We start from the raw sequence: 24,764 nt of genomic DNA on the forward strand, positions 1-24,764 counted from the left end.
CTGTTTTTATTAACTGAAAAGGCCTATCTGTATTTCACGGTGGATCATGTAAACTGTGGTACTGACTCATTGCAGAATTCTGAAACCACTGAATTATGTCAAGCACACAATCAATTGCTTTCTTCAGGACCTAAACTGAGCTTTTCCAAGTAGGAAATAATCTGAACTCTTAAATTGGTTGTGTAGGACAAGGAAACAGACTTTTTGGCAGGTCTCAGAATGTATCCAAGTAGGAAGATATTTTTAGTGGTGCATGGAAGGTGCAATTTAAAACAATCTGTGTAAAGTATTTGCAGGTTCCAATTTTGTGTGCATCAAATATTAAAAACGTTGGGAAATTTTAAGAAGATTCTCCACTAAGGAGCATGAAAGTGTTTTTTATGGACATTTTATACTACTGAGCTACCCTGGAGGAGGAGAAGAAAAGCAGATTTAAGCTTTTAGTTACTCAGAACACACTCAAAACACAAAGGGGTTTCATTTCTCCTCGTTGGTATAAAACTGATGCAGTATCAACAAAGAGGGCAAGTGAAACTAAAGCGTTGCTGGAGAACATTTTGCTCAATATTGCTAAATACACTTTGCCTTTTATCCCTCCTCACTGGCCATTCAATGGAGGTGCATGGTCCTGTGAGAAAGAGAAGTCAAACAGGTGAGGGGTTTTATAATAAAATATTTTAGTGCCTATCAGTTTCTTACAATTGATGAACACAATTGTCAAGGTCCAGGAAAGGAGAATGCATTTTGTGAATGAAGGTAGCATGAACTGATGCAAATTTAGCAGGATATAATTGGGCACAGATGACTGCAGTTCCCCTCAGCAGCAATTTGCACACCCAAGGTACCCCAGCACTGCAGTGACACCATCGGTTCACTGTCACTTCAATAAATGAGCAGGGATTGCTCTGGTTGGTGTTTAGTTCATTACCAAAGAGGTTCCTGTGTAAAACAATGTCCTGCTGAGATTGTGGATGTAACTGGTCCCATGTCCTGTGCCATGGCAGGTGCCAGGAGGAGTGTCCCATCGGCACCTACGGCTTCCAGTGCGCGCAGACCTGCGCCTGCCAGAACGGGGCCAAGTGCTACCACGTCAACGGGGCCTGCATCTGTGACCCTGGCTTCAAAGGCATCCACTGCCAGGAAAGAATGTGTCCTGAAGGGTTCTATGGCCTCAAGTGCAACAAGAGATGCCCCTGCAATATTACCAACACCCTCAGGTATGTACATCATGCAGTATTCTAGTGCAGGGACTGGTACAATAAAAGCATTGGGAAAAAATCCAGCTAACTACACCTACTGTCCTTTTCTCTGTAGTTTGAAGTACAAACACAGAGAGTTTCTCTGGTTTGCAAAATTTTGATTTAAACAACCTCGGGTTTGGAACCATAAACATCAGTCCAGCCAGACACTAAGCATGGATCTATTTACAGTTCTGGTAACACCTGAAACAGCCTGACAGACAGCTTTATCCTGTAAATCCTCTAGGTGTAAGAACCACCAGATGATGCTCATATGTGTGGATAATAACCCAATAAAGTTTAAAAAATAGAGATGTATTTACTCAGATCCATCGCTTTCCCTCTTTTTTATGACATGGGTTTGCTTGTTAGATCTATAGACAGCAAGGGGACTTTCAACATGAAAGCTAATTTGCTTCAGCTGATGTCTCATGGCAAATTACCTTGTTGGAAACACTTGAGGCCGATGTATAAATAGACTGCAATCAATATCCCTGAGTCAGTCTGTGGAACTGTAACATGGTTGACATTGTCAAAATAGACTCCTCACGTGAGCCCATTTTTGTTTTTCATTCTCTTTGTGTATGAGGAAAATACTCAGGAAAATAAATATCAGGGAATTATACCTACAATGGAATGAGCCTCACTTAAAAGGTCAGAGTTTGATGTTTTATTCCCTTTTTTTCTTTTTTAAAGATCTGATTCTTGAGGTTCTCTTTACTCTGAGACAGAGCCACAAACAGACTTGAGCACTTTGAATTTACTTTTCCATTGCAGGCTTGAATAAGTTTTCCAAATCTTGAAAAGAAGGAAGAATTTAAGACTCTTCCCTATTATCCTCTTTGTTACCTTAAGTAGCTCCTTGCCTTGTTTACTGGAATTGCTCTTCAGAGAATCCTCACTCCCTGTCTTGCAGTAAAGGGAGCCTGGACAGCCAAACCCCCTGGCCTGAGCTGTCTGATGTTCTGGAGCCACATTTCCTCACCTGCCCAGTGCTGAGCCCTCAGCTCCCACTGGATTCCCTCCTTTCTCTGCCCATTGCTGTTCAGCAGGCAGAGCCAATTTAGGGCTGTGTAGGCTTCAGGGGGAGGTGGAGATAATAATTGATGCCCAAGCAAAAATGCCCTTGATAGACATTCTCCAATTTGGAACCAGACAGGTGGGGACCTGACTGTCCTGCTGATGCTGACAAACCCACCTTGCCATCTTGCTGCTCTTAAAATAAAAACACACTCAATTATGTATGCAAGAAATGGCACCTCATTTGTGTGCACACACAGATACACACACAAACACTTGAGGCAAATCTTGAGATAGACCCTATTTGTCTCAGTCTTGGAAATAAACAGGTGATTTTTCCTTGTGAATTCAGCTGTGAGTGGTGAGGTTTTGCTTAACTGAAAGTCAGAGCTCACAATGGATTATTTAAAACTTGTAATTGGTGATACAACTCCTGTGCAGCAAGAGAGCTCCAGCACAATTGGGTTTGACAGCCAGGATCCAAAGGGTTTGAGGCTCCCAGGGAGCTCTGTACAAGAGTCTCCCATCGCTTCTGATTATGTTGTGTATCATGAAATCACTGCAAAAATACCATCCCTGAGGCAAGAACTGCACATTATACACAAAAGGTTAGTGCTGTGTTGTACTGAAGATGGGGGATGCCTCAGGAATTATTGCAGAGTGAGCTGAGGGATAAATTCCTACATGTCACATCACTGCAGCACCTGTGCTAAATCCAAGCTGAATTGCTCCTCAGTGTAAAATTTAATTCAGGTGTACAGGAGGGTGAGAATATGCTCATGGTCAGCAGCTGACACTTGTGTCTTCACCCCTCCTGAGCCTGCAGAAACCTGTTTGTTTCTATAAAGGTAGAAATAGAGTGGAAGGACTGCAGGCCACAGCAAGGCTGAGCTTGGCTGCAGTTTCTCAGCTCAATTCATTAAGAGTCTTTTAGGTGGGGTAGGACTGGGGGTTGGAGGGTGAAAGAATTCACTGTGTTACTCAGAACTACCTGGGAGGTGCTCTGTGAGTTTGCCAGAGGATCTTTCCTGAAAGAACAGACTTGCACCTTCCAGCTGTGAGAAAAGAAGAGGTCTCAGAGAGGTTTGAGAGAGCACAGAAAGGAGGAGGATTGAGAGGATTGAATCCTATCCCAGCTCTTTTCTGGGCATGTGGTCATTCCTACACACCCTGCCTGTGCCTGCTTGCTGATGGGAACATTTTATTCCTTCCCTCCCAACACTGCTCTCTCAGTGTCCTTTGCAGCATGCTCCGCTGAGATGGAATCTCTGGTGCCTTAATAAATGAGTCTGGTCTCTCTGTTGATAAAATCTCCCTTTTTCCTACATCTTATCACTGCTGTTATGGAACAAAGAGATACCAGCAAGCTGTAGGTCAGTAAATGTTCTTTCATTCATCCATGGGATTTCAGCTCTCCACTTTTCCACCAGCTCTGCAGAGTGCTGCCAATTGCTGAGCCAAGGAGCGTCAGAGTTGGTGGAAAATGACCTTTTCCAAAAGCACTCCAAATTCTGAACAAATCTTTGTGCTGATTGTTTAACCAGTCCCATACAGTGCACTTCTCTTCCCACCCACCTCTTCCCATTCTTCCCTGAGGGTTTGTTCATATTGAAACTGGGCTATTCCAAAGTGACTCATTTACCCACAGCCATCTATTTTCCCCAGGAGCAGTTTAAGCTCTTGGTTACTTGTTGTGGTCCCCAAGTGTGGAGGATAATTATTAAACACCTGTAGAAGGTGAAGGAAACTCCTGTCTCTGGATTTGTCTCGTTTGATCTGGTTATTGGAGATTTGACTGGAAGGGAAAGTTCTGAGGGCTTTGAGGAGTAGCTGAGGAGGAACAGTAGGAAATACACAATCAGCTTTTCCATTTTCATAGATCTATCTATTTTAATGTCTGAAGAGATCAGAGTGATCATCTAGTCTAACCTCCAGCATGGTAATGACTGAAGGACACCATCCAATAATTTCTGCATCAAAGCACACTGAAAGGCACTTTGTACAGGACTTTGAACAGCCCCACAATTAGGTGATTTAGAATGAGGTGGTGACTTGGACTGTCCTTCCACAGGAAAGGATACACCTGTAAAAAACTCCCCTCTGCAAAATGTCCATGTTGAGACAGCCTACAATAGCTGGAAGGGAATAATCCTGGCTTGTTCTTCTGTCAGGCAGGGAGGGAAATGAACAGCTGGAGTAGTCCTGGGCACCCTCCCTTCCTGAGCACTGGTGTGGAGCCAGCCTGGGGAGCCATGTGCCCCTGGTAATGTCTTTCCCAGGTCAGAGATGTGAGAAGGAAGGAAGCCACTGGGACAAAGGCAATGGAATGGGCAGATCTCCAGAGGCTCCAGTTACTGCCTCAACACCAGCAAGATGGGGAGGACCAAACCCCATGGAGCTTCCATGAAGTTCTGCCTTGGTCTGAGTCAATAATGTGCTGGACAAGGCTGGCTCTGAGGATGTGCTGGGCTGAAGGAGCAGCCCTGCAGCCTCACTATGGCCACTGCTTTAAAGCAAGAGGCATTTTAGTAAAGGAGACTGGATGTAGTGTGGACACCATAAAGCAGAAAATCCTGTAAAATAAGGATTAGGCTGCTGATAGTGAAAATGAGAGGACTGGTGCTGCTGTATAAACAGAAAATCAGATAATTCACTGGGAAGGTGTTGCTTTGGCTGAAAGATGTGTGGAGAAAAAATTCAGAATTTGGAACAGACTGTGCTGTCTAAAACACTTCTTATTTGCCTTGAGAAATTTACCTGCTTTCCTCAGATTTCCTCAAAATTAGATGCTTAAAAAATTTAAAAGGTCAAAAATGCCCTTATGCTTTTCAGTTCAGCTGATAATTTTTTTAAAATAAATTTTTTATTGCTGTAAAGGTGGCTCAAAAGCCAGGGATTGCACAGTAGCTTTCAAAGTGCAGCAGGAGCCCTGGAACCCTTTCCTTGTCAGCCCTGATGTGTGTGTGGACAGCTCTGATCCACCTCTGCTTGGCCTGGAGCCACAGGAACACTTGGCTGCTTGTGTTCACTCCTGGTTTCTACTCTGCTTCTTCCTGCAATGCAGGAGAGTTGAAGAAATAAAAGTTGTTAAGATTCAATGCAAACTATGAAGGATAACACTGCCAAACTCTTTGAAGAGTGTGAGGTTCTCTCACTGCTCCCAGCAAGGGCTGGAAAACAGATGTTGGTGGGTTTGCCTTTGGGATCCTTTTGGAACCCTCCCATTCTCTCAGCCATCCTTCAGTGATCCTTCTGCAGAGGAATTGTTCATTAATTTCAGGGGTTTGGGTGCTGGAGAAATGCCTCACATGCACTGTGACCCCTGCTGGCAAAATCTTAGATGGACATGTGGCCTGGGAAGGTGCACTCAAAGCAGGAGGGGAGGAATTATACAGATATTTATAAAAAATTCTAGCTGAGTTTCCTATTCAAGCTTTATTCTGCCTCAAACATTTCAGCTTCAGTCCAAATAGCATTTAATTCATTGGGCAGTCTGGATCCATGGGTGTTTGGATGGGTGATAGATGAATTTCTTGGCTCTGTTCTATCTCTAGGTTCATAATTTGACCAGAATGTGGTTGTATAAAATGCCAGTAGAAGAGAAACCTTCCTAACACACACACACACTATTCCTACATCATAAGCTGCAATATATTTAGTATGTAACTGTGCTCACTTTAATTAGGGGATTAGTTCATACAAACCAGAGAAAAAAAAAATTACTGTAAAAACTTTGTACTATTTAGTGATACCAGCTGCAGATCTTGAAAGGGTTTCCAAAGGGAGAAAGACATCATTTTAGAAATGGGGAAAATGAAGGCAGAAGAGTCAGTTAGGTGGGCAAGATTCCCTGCAGGACTGGGAAGAGAACAGCTGCCTGGTGCAGTTTGGGAAAGCATCTCAATCTCAGCCCTCCTGAAGTTAACACTGCATCAGGCACCTGCATTGTCAAACAAGTGCTTTGGAGTTAGGAGAAAAACAAAACCCTGATCTGCTCAAACTGATAACAAAATTATCCTTCCTTCAGTGGGAAGATTATGTGGATGGAGGGCCACAAACATCTGCATTGGATTTTTCTGGCTCACAGTCCCATGAAATGTGGACAAAGCTTTGGTGGGTCAGAATCTGCCCTCAAACTTCTACTGGCCTTTGTTTTGGAGTCCAAGTTCCCTGTCTCCAGCAGATTCTTCTGGAAAGCCTGTTTGGTTTTGATTCTTGTTTTAGTGCACATCAGGATGAGTTTTAGCCCTTAATACATTGCTTGTATCTCGTGCAAAAAAGCTGCCCATGCTGATGGGGGAGCCAACCTCAGAGTGAAAATTCTGAGTATTTTCTGCTGAATTGTCACAGTCTGGTTCAAACTGCCCTGGTCATATATTACCTTGGAAATCTTTAATTTACCCACCAGATGCAGTTCTCATGGAAACACATGATACATGTTGTAGTAGTAGTAGTGGAAAGAGAGCAACACAAAATTCATTTCAAAATCATTCTTTAATGTTGAGTTTTCTGCTCCTATTAGGTAATGATTAATAGACACAGGGGGGAAACATGAGCTTTTGTGATTTTCATCTGAATGTTAAGAGGTGCTTTGTGAAATCCATAATTTCAGGGACTGCTTTGTCATGGATGGTAGTTTGTTATGCTGATGAATTGTTTTAATTAGTCAGTAAAACACTATTTATGATGAAACATTTGACACTCAGAAAATTTGATCCTTTTTAGTTGCAACACTATATGACCAACCTCTTCTAACAGAAATTGCCTGAAACATAGTTGGAAATTACATTTTACGAGGTTACCTTGAAAATTAACATATACAATATTAATTTTATAGGTGTAAAGAAACCCATTCAGTCATGTCTGCAGTCTTAAACTGTAACAATAAATAATCATAAAGAAAAAGAAGTTGTTTCTTGGATGCAAAAAAACCAGGAGACAGGCCCAGAGAGAGATGCCACCTTGCAGAAGTCTATTCTTGTTCTGAGAGTAAAGAAAACAAGATTTCTGGCAATATTATTTCTCATCTCTCTCACTGAGGACTGCACAGTGCCATTACTGTGCAGTGCTGAGGTGCAGAGGCCACAGAACATGCTGAGCTCTCAGGTGAAGCCTCACACTCCCAGCTGGCCTCAGATAACATCCCCCAGGAACCTCCATCCCTTCAAACCAGGAGTTTACCCATCTCCAGCCTTCCTTCTCCTCTCCCAGCCCCAGCCTCCTGCTGTGGGAAGGTGGTGCCCAGAGAAAACCTCGAGGAGGAAAAATGCCCAAGAAAGATAAACAGTTTCAGGCAGGAGGAACAGAGGAGTGAGTGTTCCACCTAGGGATGCAGAAGGACCAGGCATTGTCCCCTCTTTGGGGCTCAGTTCTCCTTTCTCCTTTTCTCTCCATGTGCTCTCACAACAGTGTGGAATTGACTGAATAGAAATGAAAGCCAGAGGATTAATGTTGTTCATTATGCAGCAAAAAGGAACTTGACTCATTTCCCTGCACAGCTGTGACTTAGTCCCAGGGCTCCTGTTAACTCCTGTCCTGAGTAAATCCCAAGGCTTCAGGTGCTGATCAGTTCTGGTCACTCAGGCTGAATATTCCCAGCAAAACTCTACTTCCAAGGAAAGTTTTCCCTTCCAAAGCACCTTCCTTTCTACCTGTGCCTGCTGGAAAGTTCTGCTGTGGTGGCACTCGCCTTTAAAACACAAATGACAGTGGGATGGGATGGGATGGGATGGGATGGGATGGATGGAATGGAATGGAATGGAATGGAATGGAATGGAATGGAATAGAATAGAATAGAATAGAATAGAATAGAATAGAATAGAATAGAATAGAATAGAATAGAATAGAATAGAATAGAATAGAATAGAATAGAATAGAATAGAATAAGAAATACTGTGCCCTTAAACTCAGGTTTATCTTCACAGCTCTCTTGATTGCCTTCCTCCACCCACTGGAACTTCTATCCCTGAACACCTTTAGCTGGCTGCATTACAGCCAAATAGTGCAGCACATACCTGTCGACAGCTTGTAAGGATTAATGGTGTGGTTGATAGCAGTAATCCAAGTCACACTGATCTGAGAATGGAAATGCATAAACTTCAAGGTGTAAACTACCCAGTGCTGTGGCAATTCCCAGGTGTTTGGAAATTCTGGGCTATTTAGCACCAGATTCTCCGTTCACATCCCAAATTTTACAGCTGCTCTTATCCACCACTGTAGAGAGTTTCCAGGCTTGTCCTGCTCTTAGTGTGACATGTTCTGGGCTGTGTTTTTCCTTCCTGCCCTCATCTCATTAACCTCTGTCTCTTCACTAGTTGCCATCCTCTGTCTGGGGAGTGCAGCTGCAAGGCTGGCTGGGCTGGGCTCTACTGCAACGAGACGTGTCCCGTGGGCTACTACGGCGAGGGCTGCCAGGTGCCCTGTCCCTGCCACAACGGGGCCGACTGTGACAGCATCACTGGCAGCTGCATCTGCGCCCCAGGCTTCATGGTGAGTGGGGCTGGGCGTGGGGAGGGCTTTCAGAAAGTGGCTGCAAAAATCAAAGAGGGGTTTCATCTGATTTGCAATAATATTTGCATCAAAGCAGCCGAAGGTGAGTCATTTTCACCCATCCTGTGCTAAGTCCACATCGCTGTCCTTTGGGCAGTGTCAATCTGGGGCTGCTGGTTGTTTAGTTAACATCTCTGTTCTAACTTTATTACTGTTAGAAAGATAAAGATAAAGATATGGTTTCCCATAGTATATTCTAAGTCAAGACATAACAAAAAAGGTGTCAGATTATTGTCTGCCTGGAAGAGCAGAGAATGAATTCTCATGGCCATTCAGCATGTTCCTTGTCAGTCACACTGTGATTTTAATAGATTAAGATATTTTAAAATGTTACAAATGATAGAGCAATTTGTGTCTTTTCTGAGCCTGTGTGGCAGGTGTCTTTTACCGAGCATCAGAAAGAGCTTCAGACATTCTGAGGTAAACAAGCATTGCATTTTATAGTTGAAATGTAAAATGGCTGAAGAAACCAGCCAAGATGCAAACATCAAAACTTCAGATTACCATTGCCAGGCTGCAGCAGAAAGTATTGGGACATGGATCCAGGTGTCCAGTACTGCTAAGGCTGGGCAGAATGGAATTCTTGCCAGTAAGTTCCCTGGTTATCTGTAAATGAAACTCCTCCCCTTCAGGAGCACACCACAGAGGAGAAATGCAGGCTGTGTTTAGGAAGCAATACTTCCTAAAGGAAAAAAAAAAATACTTTAAAGAGAGAATTCCACCAAACTTCACAAAAAGTTGGCTTTCTCTGTCCTTCATTCTGCATAATCTGTCCCCACAGGCCTATCTGTGTTTTCTATACTATTATAACAATTATGAATTATAATTACTACATTCACTAGAAATCAAGGGGCAGGCTGCACAGCTGGGACAGATTCTGGGGAGGTCCTGTATGAGATTAGTAGGTAGCCAAAGACTTTTTTTGCCTCTCTACCTTCTAATTCCACACCTGAGCTTGTGATCCCCAACTGGCATTTGCAGAGCTGTGCAATTGGAGCTATGGCTCAAAGACAGTTTTGTTCTCTGCCTCGTGTCAGCAGCTGAACCTGAAAGCTGGAGCTTGCACTGATTTCCAGGGGTTGTCACAATGCCAGGTATTAACAGATTTATTTAGGTGTGAGAGGCTGGAATCAAAAGCATCTGTGCAAGATAATGGGACTTAGAGATGGGGTGGGGGGAAAGAAAAGGTCTTTGAGGTTTGATTCCCAACTCCACAAACAGAAAACAATAATTGATCTTCTTTATACTATAGTTGATACACAAGTAGAGGAAGGATACAGGCAGCAGCATGTTAGTAACAGCTACAAAATAAAAAGATGCCAAGATCCTCCTTCTTATTAGGAATGCTGTCCAAATCTGCAGCACAAAAGCATTTAGGGACCCTTTACTGTACACATTTTAAAAAATCATACCTTGTCCAATATACATTGCCCTAAGGCAGCATTAGTGGAGGCAGAAAGCCTGGGAAGTTCCTATTGCATTGCTTCAAAATAATATTTAATCTCATAATAAAGAGCTTTCTTGCATTGACATTTAAACAGCTTGGTTATTGAGGATAGCTCTATAATCACTGAAGCATATTTAGGCATTAGTATCATTGCTCTCACATAATATACTATAATCTCTGGCAATTAGTCCATGAGGGGAAGTAAAGCCTTGAAATTGCTAATTTATTGCCTCTGAAGCATATTTGTCATTCGTGTGCATGCCAGATGAGCTGCAATGGTTCTTTCAAGTGCTGCAGAACACAGGCTGTGCAGAAAAGTTGCTGGGAACCTTCCCCTCCCACCCTGGGGCATTACCCTGCCAGGATGCTCCAGGCAGAGAGGAGGGAGCTGGAAAAGGTTGTGGGGCCAGAACCAGGCTGGAAGTGCCTTACCCCAATGACACACTCCAAGCCAGGCTTTCCCTTCAGTTATTCCTGCCTGGCTCTTGCTGAGGCAGCCCGGGAGCTTTGCCTGGAGGTCGAGCTTTGCCCTGGAATGGGGCGAGTCGAGCTCAGGATGTGTCCTCTGGCAGAGCTGGCAGTGCAGTGCTGCTAACGCTGAGCTGGGCACAGCTAATTATTCACAAAAGCCAGAAATGAATCCCTCTTGCTTTTTTGAGTATGAGCCTTGGCTGAGGCAGCCACACAGGCAGGAATTTTGCCACATAATTGTAAAGAATAAAACTGGGAGCAGCATCTTACATTTTACAGCAATGTTTGATGTACACATGACCCTAGGGCAGAGCAGTCTGAGGAGAAAGGAAGGAAAAATGGTGGGAGATGGGATATATCTGCTGAATTTATCTGCAAAGGCAGAGGGGTTGGACCCACAGGACTTTGGGATTACTGGCTGCCTGGAAAATGCCGTGCCCAAGGAAGGACAGTGTTTTCCTGACAAAGCACTCCTCCAGCACAGATGGTGGGTTTTTAACTCACCCTGCCTGTGTCAGGGCAGCTGGGCTGGGTTTCAGAATGAATCATCTGCTCTCGCAGCCAAAACAGGGACATTTTGTTGGGATGCAGAACAAGCCATTAAAAACACAAAGCATCTGGTCACCTTTATTAAATGTATTAAGTGAAAAGGCAGCCATCCCATAGGCTGCCATGTACGTGAGCAGAGCACTTAATTGTTGGAAATTTAAGAAGATTCAAGTTGTAAAATAAAAATGTATATGGTAGCTTAAAGAAAATACATTATTTATTAGCTGTGACATTTCCAAAAATTAAAATGCACAAGCTAAATAGTGGTGAGCTTGCAGTTTAGGATAGAGTTTCAAAACATCTTCTGTCTTATTTTTTCTGTGAATGTTTTGGGTGAGACTCAGCAGTCATATTTGCATATATCTGGCTCCAAACCCAAATGACAATGTGGTGAAGCTGTTATTGGGTATCAGAGTGTTTGTGTGAGGTGCTGCTGTAATCCCCTGGGGGGATGGCTCTGTGTTACCTCTGCAGGTTCTGAACCACTGTGCAGAGCTGGGTATGGATGTGACTGAGGGATCCACAGCCCAAACCAGGCAGTTCTTGGAGGCAGCACACAGGGCAATGAGAACAGGATAATGGTAGAGGAGACACAATAAAATCCCCCCCAAAATCACAGACCTACTCCCCAGTGCTCCACAGGCCTGTTGGGAATGTTTTGCTTCCTGCATCCCACTTGTAAAGGAGGGTAAAGGCTGTATCAGTTTAACTCAGATGATTGCAGGGAATCATCATTACAAGCACACCAAGAGGGCACTTCCCTCCAACTGGGACTTTTAACATATTTGAGGGTTTCCTCTTAGCACTGAAGTGATGAATTGCCAGAATGCTCTTCTGAAGAATGGTTTTGTAAAGCTCTTCTGCTGCCATCTCGTTTGTGACCAGAAGGAACCTGGCAAACACACACAGGGAGTGCACAGATCAGCCCTAAAAAGCACCAGGGGAGAGTCTTGAGTGGTAGAAATTGGATCCTCATTCCCATGTGGAAATGGCTGCTGCTTGCAATAAATTATCTGGATGCAATTATGAGATGGTGAGAGGGGTTGTACTAACTTGTACCTCCCCCTCCTTTCAAATTCTGCTCCAGCATGTTCTCCTATAAGTCCACTGAACTCAGGTGTGCAGGAGGGACATAAAAGAAAGAGGGACTTGCCATGTCCTCTCCCTCTTCTTTTGTTTTTGGTTCATTGAATTTTATTCCTGTAATTCAATAAACGTGGTGGAGAAGGCCAGAGGATATGAATTAAATATGACAGGAGACCACAGGAATCCTGACCTTGTGTCTCACAAGGAAATCTTGAAACCAACCCCCTGCACGTACCTATCAGCATTTGAGCTGCTGAAATCATTATAAATGCTATTTAGCTACAAGTAACCTCACCTTCTCCACTGCACAGCTAATTGCAGCTTCCCTGAAAGCAGTGGCTATCTAGAGACCTCATCCCTTGCTATGCCTTTGTTTCTTTATGGATGCTTTGTTTTCTTCTTTTGAAAAATGGGTTTAACTTCAAATGCTTCCATTCTGTGTGTTGTGGCAAGGAGAGATGTAGTTAAAACATTCCTCAGCCCAAGACTCTCTGAGAAAACTTTTAACACTTCTCTGTGTGGTCAGCTTTTACTTCGAGGGGCACTTAGGTCTATATTTCACATCCAGATGACAGAACTTCTATTACTTTAAAGAGTTCATCTATTTATGCTGCTATTTTTTGAAGACCTGTCTGCTTTTATTGAACCCTGCGTGCTGGCAAGCAGAGCAAGCACTTCATCACCAAAATGAAAGAATCCATTTTGACATTTCTCTGTTTCTTCACTGTATTTGTAGATCCCACACAAGCCAGTCACATGCTGCAAAGGATGGAAACTGCAGCAGTGATCTCTTAGTAGAAAAGTTTTCAGCTTTTGGAATGGCTCTTGGATTCCCTAAAGCTTTCCAAGATTTATCCCAGTGCTGTGCATCTATAGCTATTTGCATCTTCTGTTTGCATTGTATCAAAATTGCATTTTAAAAGCACAATTAATGCCTTTCAAATTTATCCTCCTAGAGGTGCTTATGTGTATGGATCTCTGGCTGGGCTCAGTGGGAACCTGGGCCCTTAAGTACTGAAACACAGGCTTCATTTGGGTCTGTAAGTCCATAATTTTGTCTGGCATGCCTGAATTTCTCAACATAATGCTTTCCCTACCACAGGGGTACAAATTGTTCCCAGGGTTTACATCAGAGTAAAACTTTACAACCTACCTGCACATTGAGTAAAAGTCAGCCCTTGTAGCACACAATGAACAGTAGCTTGAGCACTTAGTAAAAATAAGTATAAATTATAGTGCTGTAAAGCTATTCAAATGCACAGCAAATGCACACCAAATTTTGCAATGGATAATCTCTTGGTCAGTACAAACACCCACACACAGACTCAGACCAGTCTTAGCCTGCTCTGTGCCTACTCACTGAGTAAAATGACCACTTTACTGTTCCACAGAATGAGAAGGACCATGATTATGGTCCTTTAGAGGTCATAAACACTTAGAGGTCCAATCTGTTGAATATTCCAGCCCTAGCAGGCTTCCTTCTGGCACATACCATATCTCTTGTTCCCTGGAAAAAAACATACAGGAGAGAAAAAACAATCTTTATATTAAGAAAAGTGGAAGCCTGTTCTCCTGTCCTACACCTTTAAAATTCTCTCTGTTGTCTAAAAGAAAAAACAGAGTAAATAGAGATGAGCACCTTATCTTCAATTGAATTTTCCCTGAAGGACCCAAGTCCCAGGCAGGTCTGGAGAAATTGGAAGCATCATTGCCTGTAGGTGTTTTCTAAACACAAAGTACAAATTTATCAGAGTATTCCCTCTTTTCTACATACCAACTTTCATCTTTATTCTAAATGTATCATTCTTCACCACTTCACAAGGAAGCAGGGAAAAAATGGATGAGACTTCTTTGTATTATAAGCCCATGGTTCGGTAGTAAAATTATTTTATAAATTTCACAAAATTCTTAATATAAAAAATGAACGTAAGGCTGGTGATAGAGGATCTGGTTTGGGGGCTTTAACTCATTTAAATGATCCATTTCTCTTTGAGATAATTCCAAAAGTACTTCAGTGGAAGCTCATCGCAGAGCAACAGGGCACCTCATCAAAAGGTTTAAAAAGAAAAGACGAGGGGAAAAAATCTTCAATAGAGCCTGTGTCCTTTTATCCTTGATTTACAGAGCATATCAGTTACCCCCCTTTGTTAAGAGCTCTTTTCATTTCTAGGTATAAAATAAATTCAACCATTTTATCAAGATGTTCTTGTTACCAGCCACCAGTATAAATTTTACTTGCTGTAGGTGGGGGAGAGGTTTCCTGGCACAGCAGTTGTCCAATTAACTGGAGTATCACAGGCAACAGGAATGGTTTGCAGGGTCTGGATTCATGAATTAGCCGGGTGCAGGGGGAAGATGCATTTTCTCCTCTCTGGTTTCCCATTTGTGTCCATGACCCAGCACCTCAAACCCACAGAGAAGGGCGAGGAGCAGAGGCAGAGGTGACGAGGACAGGCACCCTCTCTGTGCAGGTGGGTCTGAGTGTGGCCTGCAGCTGGCAGGGCATGAATTATTAATTGATAATAAAAGTAAAACAAGTTATCTTAGAAGTTGTGGAGCTACAGGAGCCTTGTTTGCTACGAGAGCCTCTCCTGCCCTGCTGCAGTAAGGCTGTCAGGCCTCCTTTGATGCTTTACCTGGCCATGAACCCTCAGGTGGGCTCAGGGACCTCAGACTCACTTAATCCCCTGACTGCATAACCAGGTTCAAAGTACCATGGACCACATTCCCTGAAAAAAAAAAAGGGTTTTTCCTGAGCAAAAGTTGAATATTAAGTCAAGACATAGAAGAAACTGATTCCAATTCTCCCAGCCTTTGAACTCTTTCATGGTTATTGGTTTTTTCCTTTGTTTCACCTCAGTTATCCAAAAGTTCCTAGCAGAGTTAATTTTAAGGAGTTTGGGAGTATCCCACTGTAGCCCTGAGTAATTTCTCAGCCATCCCTGAAGTAAAGAGACATAGACAGGGGAAGGACCAAGCCAGCAGGACTGTCCTGGTGATCCCAGGAGCTGCTCAAAAGGGAACTCCCTGCTCGGATACCGAGAGCAGTGAGATGCACCTGAAGAGTCCCCAAAGAGACCTGGCAGATTCAGAGTGCTCTGAGCAGCTTTGAGAGGCTCTTTTTGTCAAAGCCAGCAAGAAGGAAATGCAGTCTCTTTGATAACAGATATCAGTGTCAGTTTTAGGTCTGGAGGTGATGTGAAAGGCAGAGATATGGGAAATTCAGCTAAAGTAACCTTAAAAATTTGAAGATGTAGCTGTGCCGTGGGAAACCATGATGGAAGCCAAAAATTATATTCACCTGGTATTTAAAAGGTGAATAAAGATAAAAATCAGTCAGCCAGAACAACAAAACCAGGCCCCTTGCACTAACTATGGCTGCATCCCATATCCCTCTTTCCTGGTTTTGGTCTCTGAGGAATGCACTCTCCTCTGAATTTGCATTTTCTGGTATCTTCCAGATAGAGATAAGTCTGACAGCTCAGCTGATTGTTCTTTAAAGCTTACAAATTACTTCACAAGTGGATGTGGAACAGGAAATGGATCTCAAGCAGGCAACAAAGCCTCTCTGTTCCACACAGCCCAAGAGTGAGCTGGGAAAATGTTTTTTAAATGAAGGAACTGAAACTTTCCCATTGGACAGAAGTTTTCCTGTCATCTGGGCTGCAAGTTAGAAGGTGTGAGTTTACAAACAGAAATCAAAACATCTCACACACAATGTTTTGGTACATTTTCCACATAAATAGAGCTGATCACAGACCATTTGCACTTACCAAGATTTTTGAATTGTCACAGAGCAGATGAAAACTGCCTCTGAATCACATCTTGATGTCCCTTTTCACTGATGGCATCTGAATTTTCTTACCCACTTCTCAGTGCATACAAAAGAACATATTTGTGTGTATGCAGTGGCTGTGCTTTGATTTTTTTGTAGTCCTTGGGCTAATAACAGACTACAAAATGTTTCATCCCAAAACTACTCAGTGTGATCAGTACAGACTGAGAATGATCTTCCCTTGGCTGTGCAGTGCCCTGCATGGAATGACTTGGTCTCAGTCCAGCTCCCTGTGGATCAGTGTGTACATCACAATCCCCATTTCCATCAGCAGCCACCAGCAAATTTGCTGGCACATTGAGCCTTTTTACCATTTTCCCTTCACAAACCATTGCTTCAGGTCAAGCCTGGAGACGTGGCTGTGTGATCCATCTCAAGGTCCCTGTAGGGCTTTTTCTGGGGACAAAGAGCACAGGTACTGAGAGCTTTTGGAGCAGCACTCCTCATGAGCCACCCAGTTTGTCCTGCACCTTTCCCAAATGGCAGAGAAGTAGGAAATTCAGTCCAGCTCTGAGGTGACACTGCCACACGTTGTTCAAGGAACAGTGGACACCACCTCAGTGCAAGGGAGCTGGATGTGGGCTAAGCCAGGATTTCAGGAACTACTGACAAATGTATTCTCCTGGCTCTGCTGAATTACAGGAGGAGATAATCTCCATTCCAGTGCCAACAGGGAAGATCATTATGGGAGGCCACCTGAGTATTCCAGGCTTTCAGACCAAGCCGCTCCCCTATTGATTTTGATATCAGGGTTTTAGATCAGTTTTATAGAGGTTTTCATATCAGTGCTGTCAGTCAGGCCTGCTGCTGTTCTCCCCTGAGCTCCTCTGGACCAATTAGGGATTTCTGTGGGAGCCACAGCACTCTGGAGCCTGCAGTGCCCTGTGCCCTCCCAGAGCCTGCAGTGCCCTGTGCCATCCCAGAGCCTGCAGTGCCCTGTGCCATCCCAGAGCCTGCAGTGCCCTGTGCCATCCCAGAGCCTGCAGTGCCCTGTGCCCTCCAGACCCTGCAGTGCCCTGTCAGCACTGGGCTGCAGATGCAGGAACAAAGGCTCTGCTCCCTCCTCAGGGCATTTGGGGGATGTTTTAGAGCAGGTGAGCTGCTGTACCACAGTGTTTAACAAGGTCACTGAATGCACAGGACACAGTGGCTCCTCTCAGCTGTGCAAACTGCAGCCCTTTCTTTGGATTCAGTGGAACTTTTCAGAGCCTTTTATGAGTTATTCAATTTCATTTTTCTCTGCTCACTCTCTTGTCAATGCACAAGCTCCAGAAATTGTCTGTGACAGTTCAAATTCTGCTTTGCCAGCCCAAGTTTACCTGAACACAACTGCTGCCTTCAGTGGGATTGTCCCAGGTACACAAGAAGGGGGTTTGCCTCAGTGTCTGCCTCCACTAATGAGAAGGTATTCACTCACACACAGAGTTTATAATTTGATAAGAACTCTGAGCAAGTCCCAGGTCTTCTCTTTCTTCTTGTATTTACTTTTACTGGGCTCTGCTGCAGTTTTATTTACCCGAATAACTCCAGAGTTTTCCTAAGTGGGTCCAAAGGAACCAACTTGGTACAGAAAGCCTGAAAGCCTCTGCCTTTGTTGCTAGTTGACATATTTCATGTGTTTTATCCTTAATTGGCAATGTGGCTGTGTCAAATTGCATTTCTCTTCCTGTAGCCTCATTCAGAGCCAGTGGAGCTCAATATTCTGCTCAGACTGAGATATTTGATCTGAATTTTGCAGAGGGATGAACTGCTTGCCAATAGCAGTGCCTCCTTTCATCTGTTAGGCTTCCAAATGTATATATCTTTATCCACACTATCTATGGTTCTGTGCATGAAAGTGTTGGTAGCTGACTCTCCTGGTGGCTCAAATTGCAAACTGACTTCATTAAAACCTCCTAAGGACAGGATTTAAGTTATAGGTTAGTTTTGCATTTTATTTTCTGTGCAACTGTAGTGTCAAAGACTATGTCTTTCACAATCAGACATGTAGAAATGAAAAATCCTGATTTTGTTTTCTTATGCCAAAAAGCAACTGCAATTTTACCAGATCTCAAACTTTTACCATAGGGTTTTGATTTAGGAATCTAAATCAAAAGAGAGTTGGAAGGGGATCTCTCTTATCTGCCTGTGTGTGGTCACCTGGTTATTTACCAGCTTTTCAGAATGATATCACAAAACCCATTAGCTTAGACTTGACATCTTTTCCTTTTTACATGCTGGTTTTTGGTTTTGATCCTCTCAGCTGTGGATCCTCAGCACCAAGGTCCATCACAGCTGTTTGCAGCAGCAACCCTGTTCCTTTGTGTTTTCCATCCAGATTGCTACTTCCATGGCCCCAGTGCTCATAGCAAGGGGCCAGTGGAGAATTCCTGCTGTTGCCAGCACTTTTAGCTCCTCCTGGACTCAGTCCTTTGGGGTGTGGACACGAGGTCAGGTGTGCACTCATGGACTGGTTTGAAGCTGTGCTTGGACATTGTCCTTAATTGCACAATACAGCTGTGGAAGAAGTCTAAAAGAAAGTTTGCAAATAATGCAAAAATATTTAGATTGTCAAGGCAGTAGGAAATTTGGGGAAGGATTCCTGTTCCTGAATGACTGGGTATGTTGAAATTCAGTATTTAACAATGTAGAGTAATAGATGATGGGAAAATAATGTTAAGTAAATACACAAAAAATGAGTTCTAATTTAATTCCTGCTATTCAGGGAAAGAGATCAGGCAATCACTGTGGGTAGTTTTCTGAAAAACTCAACCCCTCAATGAGTCTGAAAAACTCAAAGGAATCCAGAGTGCCTGACAGAATAGTTAGAGTGATCAGGATGAGAATAAAACAGGATGGAAAAGGCATTTTTTTGGTATTGTGTAAATCCATAATATATCCAAGTCTCAAATTACTGCACCCAGCTCGGCTGATTCCTGCTCACAAAGGATAGAATGGAGATGGTGACAAAGTTCATCCTTTCCATGGAATGGTTTCTATAGAGAGTCACTCCGTGAGCGGAACTCGGCTCCAAAAACAGATGGCTGAGGAGGGACACGCTGGAGATCTGTGGAGCTGGGGATGGAGCACAGAACAGGAACAAGGAATGGTTATTTACTATTTCTAATAACCCAGGAACAAGGGCCAGCCAATTAAATGATTGCACAGCAGGTTAAAAACAAAGAGAGTGCTTTTCACAGAATGCGTAATTAAGTTGTGAAATGGCTCCCATAAAATGGGAATAACAGTGGGATGATTTTGCTTAGAGAAGGGGTCACTGAGGGTAGGGATGTGAGAGGTCTCTCACTCCACGGGGGAAGGGGAAGAAGGAATGCATTTTTCTACTTATGACAGTATAAGAAGTTTCCCAATTAAAAATCAGGCAGTGGGTTTGAAGCAAACAGATAAAGATGTTTCTTCTCCTTGTATTTATAATTAAACTGTGGATTTTCTTGCCAGAAAACATCATAGAGGCTGAAGGTATAAATGATGCCATTTATTTCCTGTTTTAGCTGATGTCCTTTTTGCAGAACTGTTCAGACTTGACAGCCAGAACCCACATTTATTATTGCAAAAAAGGTGGCCACAGCTGTTTTACAGGGTGGATCTTGGACTGTGACACTCAGGCTGTGTGGGTAGACCAGAAACATCCCCAGTTTCCAGGCAAAGGTATTTCCATTAAATAGCTGGGGCAGAATCGACAGGCAGCTCTGCACTCCCACTTTGAAGGTCACTGCCTGGCACTGACATGCTAATCTGTATTTCCAAAAGGCTCCTTTAGCCACTGATCTGCTCTGCCCAAATCTGGGGAAGGAAATGATGGAACTGCACACAATGTGTCAAAATCTTTCCTTTGCCACAGTGGAAACTCAGATTTTGATGCCTTCATTTTAAAAAAGACCAGAAACCAGGGGTTTTTAATCTTTACCAGTGTATTCAAGGACTGGGGTTTGGTATTTTGATATTTAGCCACCTTCCACCCCCAGTATGAACATGAGCAACTTGTTGGGCACATCACAGAGATGTGCCAGAGATGTGCTTCTCAGGGATGCAAATAACTCCCACTAACTTGAAATAATGCACAGGATGACTGGGCCATTTTACTTTTGAGGATATTTAATTGTGATCTGGCCATGTATTTTGGAGCATTTTAAAACAGCAGCTGATCAAAGCTGCTTGTAGTGAGAGCAATGATCCCCACAGATGTTTGACTCTTTACAGCTTCCCCAGAGTTAAGTTTAAAATATGCTGAGAGTTTACTCCCTGCCTCACCTGTATAAATCTGCAGTGGCCTTATTCCAGGTTTAAATTCCAGGTTTCAATTGCTCTAACTAGAGAGGACCTGGTTTCCCAGCTGGCCCCACATTAGACATGAGAAATCCCTCTGGTACAGCCATGATTTACCTGCCTTGATAATCTACCTGGTTTACCCAGTCTAAATCCAATTCCCTGAGTTTGGAGAGGTCCCTCCTGGATAAATGTGTTTTGTGATATTCTATTAGGTGAAAAGTGCTGACTGCATAAAAAAATATTCTTGTTCAGAGGTTGATGATCATCTTTTGTACTCTCCTCACTACTTTCCTTCTGAATACATTTAATTATATGATGCTGTATTCATTGCCTTGCTGACACTAAAGGCCTCTGCAGTTAAGCCTAAATACTAAACCAGGCAGATATTCAAGTGTTGTAAAGTCAGTCTAGATTTTTTTTTTTGCCAGCAAGTGCTGCCCTGATTTACAGGAAGAGGGAGGGAGGGTGAGATTTCTTGCCTGCTTTCTTTATTGAATTCTCTTTCCATTTTTTAATGACCATGTTTAGGTAACTGGTACTGTAGGAATGGATTTTTTAATTGCAGATAACTGACTGGTACTGGGCATAGTTTTAGTGCAAACTAGAAAACTGTTCCCTGGTGGTGAGGGGGATTATAATGCTTGCTGACAGAAATCCAGCCCAGGTTTCCTGGCTTTTAGTATGCAAAATCCAATTTTTTTAATGAAGGTTTTATTTGTGTTTGTTTTCACTGGATTTCATGGAGGGGAAAAAGCCCTCCCAAAGCCAGGATTTGCTGCTTTTATTCATCAGTTTTACTGTGCCAGGGCATTGTTCCTTTTGGCTGGATGGAGCACATTGGAGCCAAGCTGCTGGAGGGCAGGAGAGTGGTGAGATTCTGTGCACCCTCCACTGGAAAAGATGAATTTCCAGTGTGAGAGGACCCCAAGCCAACAGGCAGTGCCTGACTCCTGAGATGCACAGATCCTTACATCCTCCACAAAAATCCAGCACAGCTGGGATTTGCTGGGCTGGAAACCATGAGCCCTGTCCAGTTAATTCCAGTTTTCACATACACAGTGCCCAGACTGGAGTGCTGCACAAGTTCTCCCATCTTGATGGGTTCAAATTACTCCCCAGGCAGCCAAATCCTATCCAAAGGCTCTCCTGAGCTGTGACAAATGATTCCCAAGGTGCCTGGGCAATGGGTTGGGAAAGGTCCCTTCTGGGAGGATGGATGGATAATTGTTGCTCTGAAACCCATTCTAGCCCAGCGACCAAGGAGTGAGTACTCGTTGGGTTTTGTTTGGGTTTGTTTTTTTTTTTTTAAATAAAAGTAACCCAAATATGCTGTTAGTGCATGTCAGATCAATTCTGAGGCTGTGCAGTGGGAAACAGAACAACCAGGCAGGAGTGAGAGGTTCTGGGGACTGAGAGGCCAGAAATGAGAACAAATGGTCCTGGATCTTCTGTGGCCTCTATGAGGGAGTAATGTGAGTTATGCCTGTAACAGGCCACAGCAAATATATTTGGGTTTATAAAAATGGAATACATGAAATTTAACCAGATTTTGTACAGTTTGGAAAATAACAACTACAGTTACTTTGTGGTAGTTGTTATCAACTACAGTTACTCCCCACTCACTCAGAGCTCAGAGCTTTGCTAGCAAAGACTATGATCAGTAAAGTAAAATTAAATTGTATCTAATAAAGTACTGTAGGTACTTAAAATTGACATTATTTATAATATTTTGCTTACTCTCTCTTTATAACAAATGAAGTTTCCATTTTGTTTGTATGCATGTTCTGCTGAATACTTCTGATCCATCATCAAATTTAAGAATTAGTATCAGCCTGAGTAATTCTGGACTTGGCATTTACTGTGAAATTTACTGTATGAATTAGCATATTAGCACAAATTCAGAGGTGAAATAAAATGCTGACATCCATTTGTAAAGCTTTGTAAATCCCTGTAAGGTTATTGGAAGCCAAGGGGAAGTTCTGCTCATTCCCAAAGGGATCCGTGCTTGGCATCTCCGTGTTTAGCTGAGAGAACTGCAGTGTCACGGGGGTGCAGACTGGGGAAAGCTTTGCAGATGGCTCTTGGAGGGGTTGATGATTTCATGAAAGACTCTGGCATTCAGGCTGCCAATGGTTCTGTCTTTGGATGAGTCATGAGCTGTAAAGTCACTTTTTTAAGGCTAGGAAAACTCTTTCCCATCCTTTCTGCCTTCCCCTGTCTTTCCCGTGAAAAGGGCACAGGGAAAAGGAGATTGAATCAGATCACTGGTGGTTTCATTTTGTCCTTTTAGATGTGTATCAAAGCCCAGCACAGCTCCATCACATCATGTTACAAGGTGGGCAAAGGAACTTTTGTCAGTGCTCAGTCACAGCAATCACCTGCACACGGAACACTTGGCACAGGAGCCTTCCCCAAGGTTTTGCTGCATTTTTTCATTAGCACCAATAATAGCCTCTGCAGGGAGTAATTAGTGACACCCAGAGGGGAGAGGAATTCTGCCAGAGGACATCATTATGTCTGGAAAACTAAAGATGCTGTGTAGTAAGGTCATGAATAAATTGTTGGAGTCCAGGGTGGAGGACAAGCCCGGTGCAAGTACAAAGTTTCCCCCTGCTGCTGATCCACTGATGAAGAGCACAGCAATTTCCACTGAACACCATTAAGGAAATTAGTTTGTTCTGACAGTTTGTGTTGCTGGATACCATATGTTTACCTTGAGGGAATGTTTGTGGAGAACCACTTTGGGTTAATTGTAAATGTCACAATTAAATAAGTAAATATAGAGGAGTGTGTCTGTGATCTGCATCAGTGCACAGACACCATGTCCCAGCACACCGGTGTCCCACGTGCTGTGTGTACACAGAAATGTACATTTGGAGGTGCTAAATCCATACTGATCAGCTTATCTGGACACACAGGCCTCAGGTACAAACAGCAGGATCAGGATCAGCACACACAGGAGCCTCTGCACCGTGCCCTCCTTTCCACTCAGTGCTCTGGGCACCGAGCGTGGAGCATCCCTGGGCTGCTGCCAGGGGCTGCACCTCTGATTCACCTGCCCAGCCTGGCGAGGAGGGGGCGAGGGAGGGATCAGATGGGGTCTTAGAAATCTCTGATTAGCTGGAGTCCCACTGCAGATTACCAAAGGTTGCAATATTTTTCCTTTCAGCGCTGTCAGTCGCCCCCAGTAACCTGTGGGAGTTGAGGAATTTCAGCACCTCGGCAGATTAAGCCTCCAGAGCAAAGCTGTCACCCAGGTCTTTGTCATGCAAACTTGAGGCCAGGTTCAATAACATCCTGTTCCTCTTCTGCATTGCGGAAGCCTTGAAAATTGATTTTCTGTTTTGCCATTGAGTTCAGTGGAACCAGACTTCAGCCCTCCAAGGGAATTGCATTCCTGTAGATTGCAGCTACTTCTGAAATCCTTAATTTCACATCCTTAAATAGCAAACTTTGTGACAGACCAGGTGTGGGTGCAAACTTTGCTGGATGTTGTTGACCGTTGCTGGGTTATTAACTCTCTTTTTGGGTTATTGACTCTCTTTATGGTCTGGGATACCCTTTTTTTTCCCCCCTTTCAAAATGCATTTCACAGACTTGAAGTCCTAATCCAAAATGCACAGGAATAAATACAAATTTGTGTATTGATCACCAGAAAAGGATTTTTAAGGGAGTTGATCACTGCTTGTAGCAGGAAAGCATCTTTAAAAGAAACAAGAACTGTAACTTGTTAGGGTAACATTAATCCAGGGAAAACAGTTTCTGAAGCAGCCAGAGCTTGTTAACACAGCCAACACCTAAGGCAGCATTGTGTCTTTAAGCTCTACTAATATTGAACAATAATAATTTTGGTGGAGGAAAATCTTCCCCCTCCCTGAACTGAAACAAGACAGATTATTGACTGCCATCTAGAAAGATGGATGCTGTGGCCCTCAGAGTCTATTAATATTTGATGCTGATGGATGTGAGCTGGCAGCCTGAGTTATTAATGGAGTTTGGTTCCTTGGACCTCACCCTCAATCCATGGGGGAGAATTAACCATAATGAGAACTGGATGCCCAAAGCTCTCAGGGTGCTGGGAAGGGCTGGCAGTTCCAGCAAAATGGGTGTTTCTGAAGTGTTTGCAGGCATGGAAAGTCAGAGGTGGGGCTGCTTAGGTCACTGCCACCATCCATTCTGATTTCAAGGGGACTTTTAGGAATTGTAGCTTCCCTCCTCTATCTTTGCCATGTTGGGGTGCTCCCCCCAGGTCTGGATTTCAAACAAGAAGAGGCTCAGTGGTAATTTCTGAGCAGAGTGA

The 24,764-nt window shown here is 43.4% G+C and overlaps 2 protein-coding genes across 5 annotated transcripts in view; both read left to right on the plus strand.

The window, feature by feature from the left end:
- The window catches only part of RPL4 (ribosomal protein L4), a 342,845-nt gene that overhangs the window by 254,308 nt on the left and 63,773 nt on the right, over positions 1–24,764 (plus strand). The gene's annotated exons all lie outside the window — the stretch shown is intronic.
- Positions 1–24,764, plus strand: part of MEGF11 (multiple EGF like domains 11) — a 254,555-nt gene that overhangs the window by 170,700 nt on the left and 59,091 nt on the right. For all 4 annotated transcript variants that reach the window (XR_007778325.1, XM_050978234.1, XM_030228390.2 and 1 more), the window contains 2 exons: positions 1,005–1,217; positions 8,573–8,747. Coding sequence is in view for 3 of the 4 variants with exons in the window: in XM_050978234.1 (XP_050834191.1) it covers positions 1,005–1,217; positions 8,573–8,747 (388 nt within the window). In the remaining variant the exon portion in view is untranslated. The remainder of the gene's footprint in view (positions 1–1,004; positions 1,218–8,572; positions 8,748–24,764) is intronic.

This window comes from Serinus canaria, chromosome 10, assembly GCF_022539315.1.
Source record: "Serinus canaria isolate serCan28SL12 chromosome 10, serCan2020, whole genome shotgun sequence".
NCBI classification, from domain to species: Eukaryota; Metazoa; Chordata; class Aves; order Passeriformes; family Fringillidae; genus Serinus; species Serinus canaria.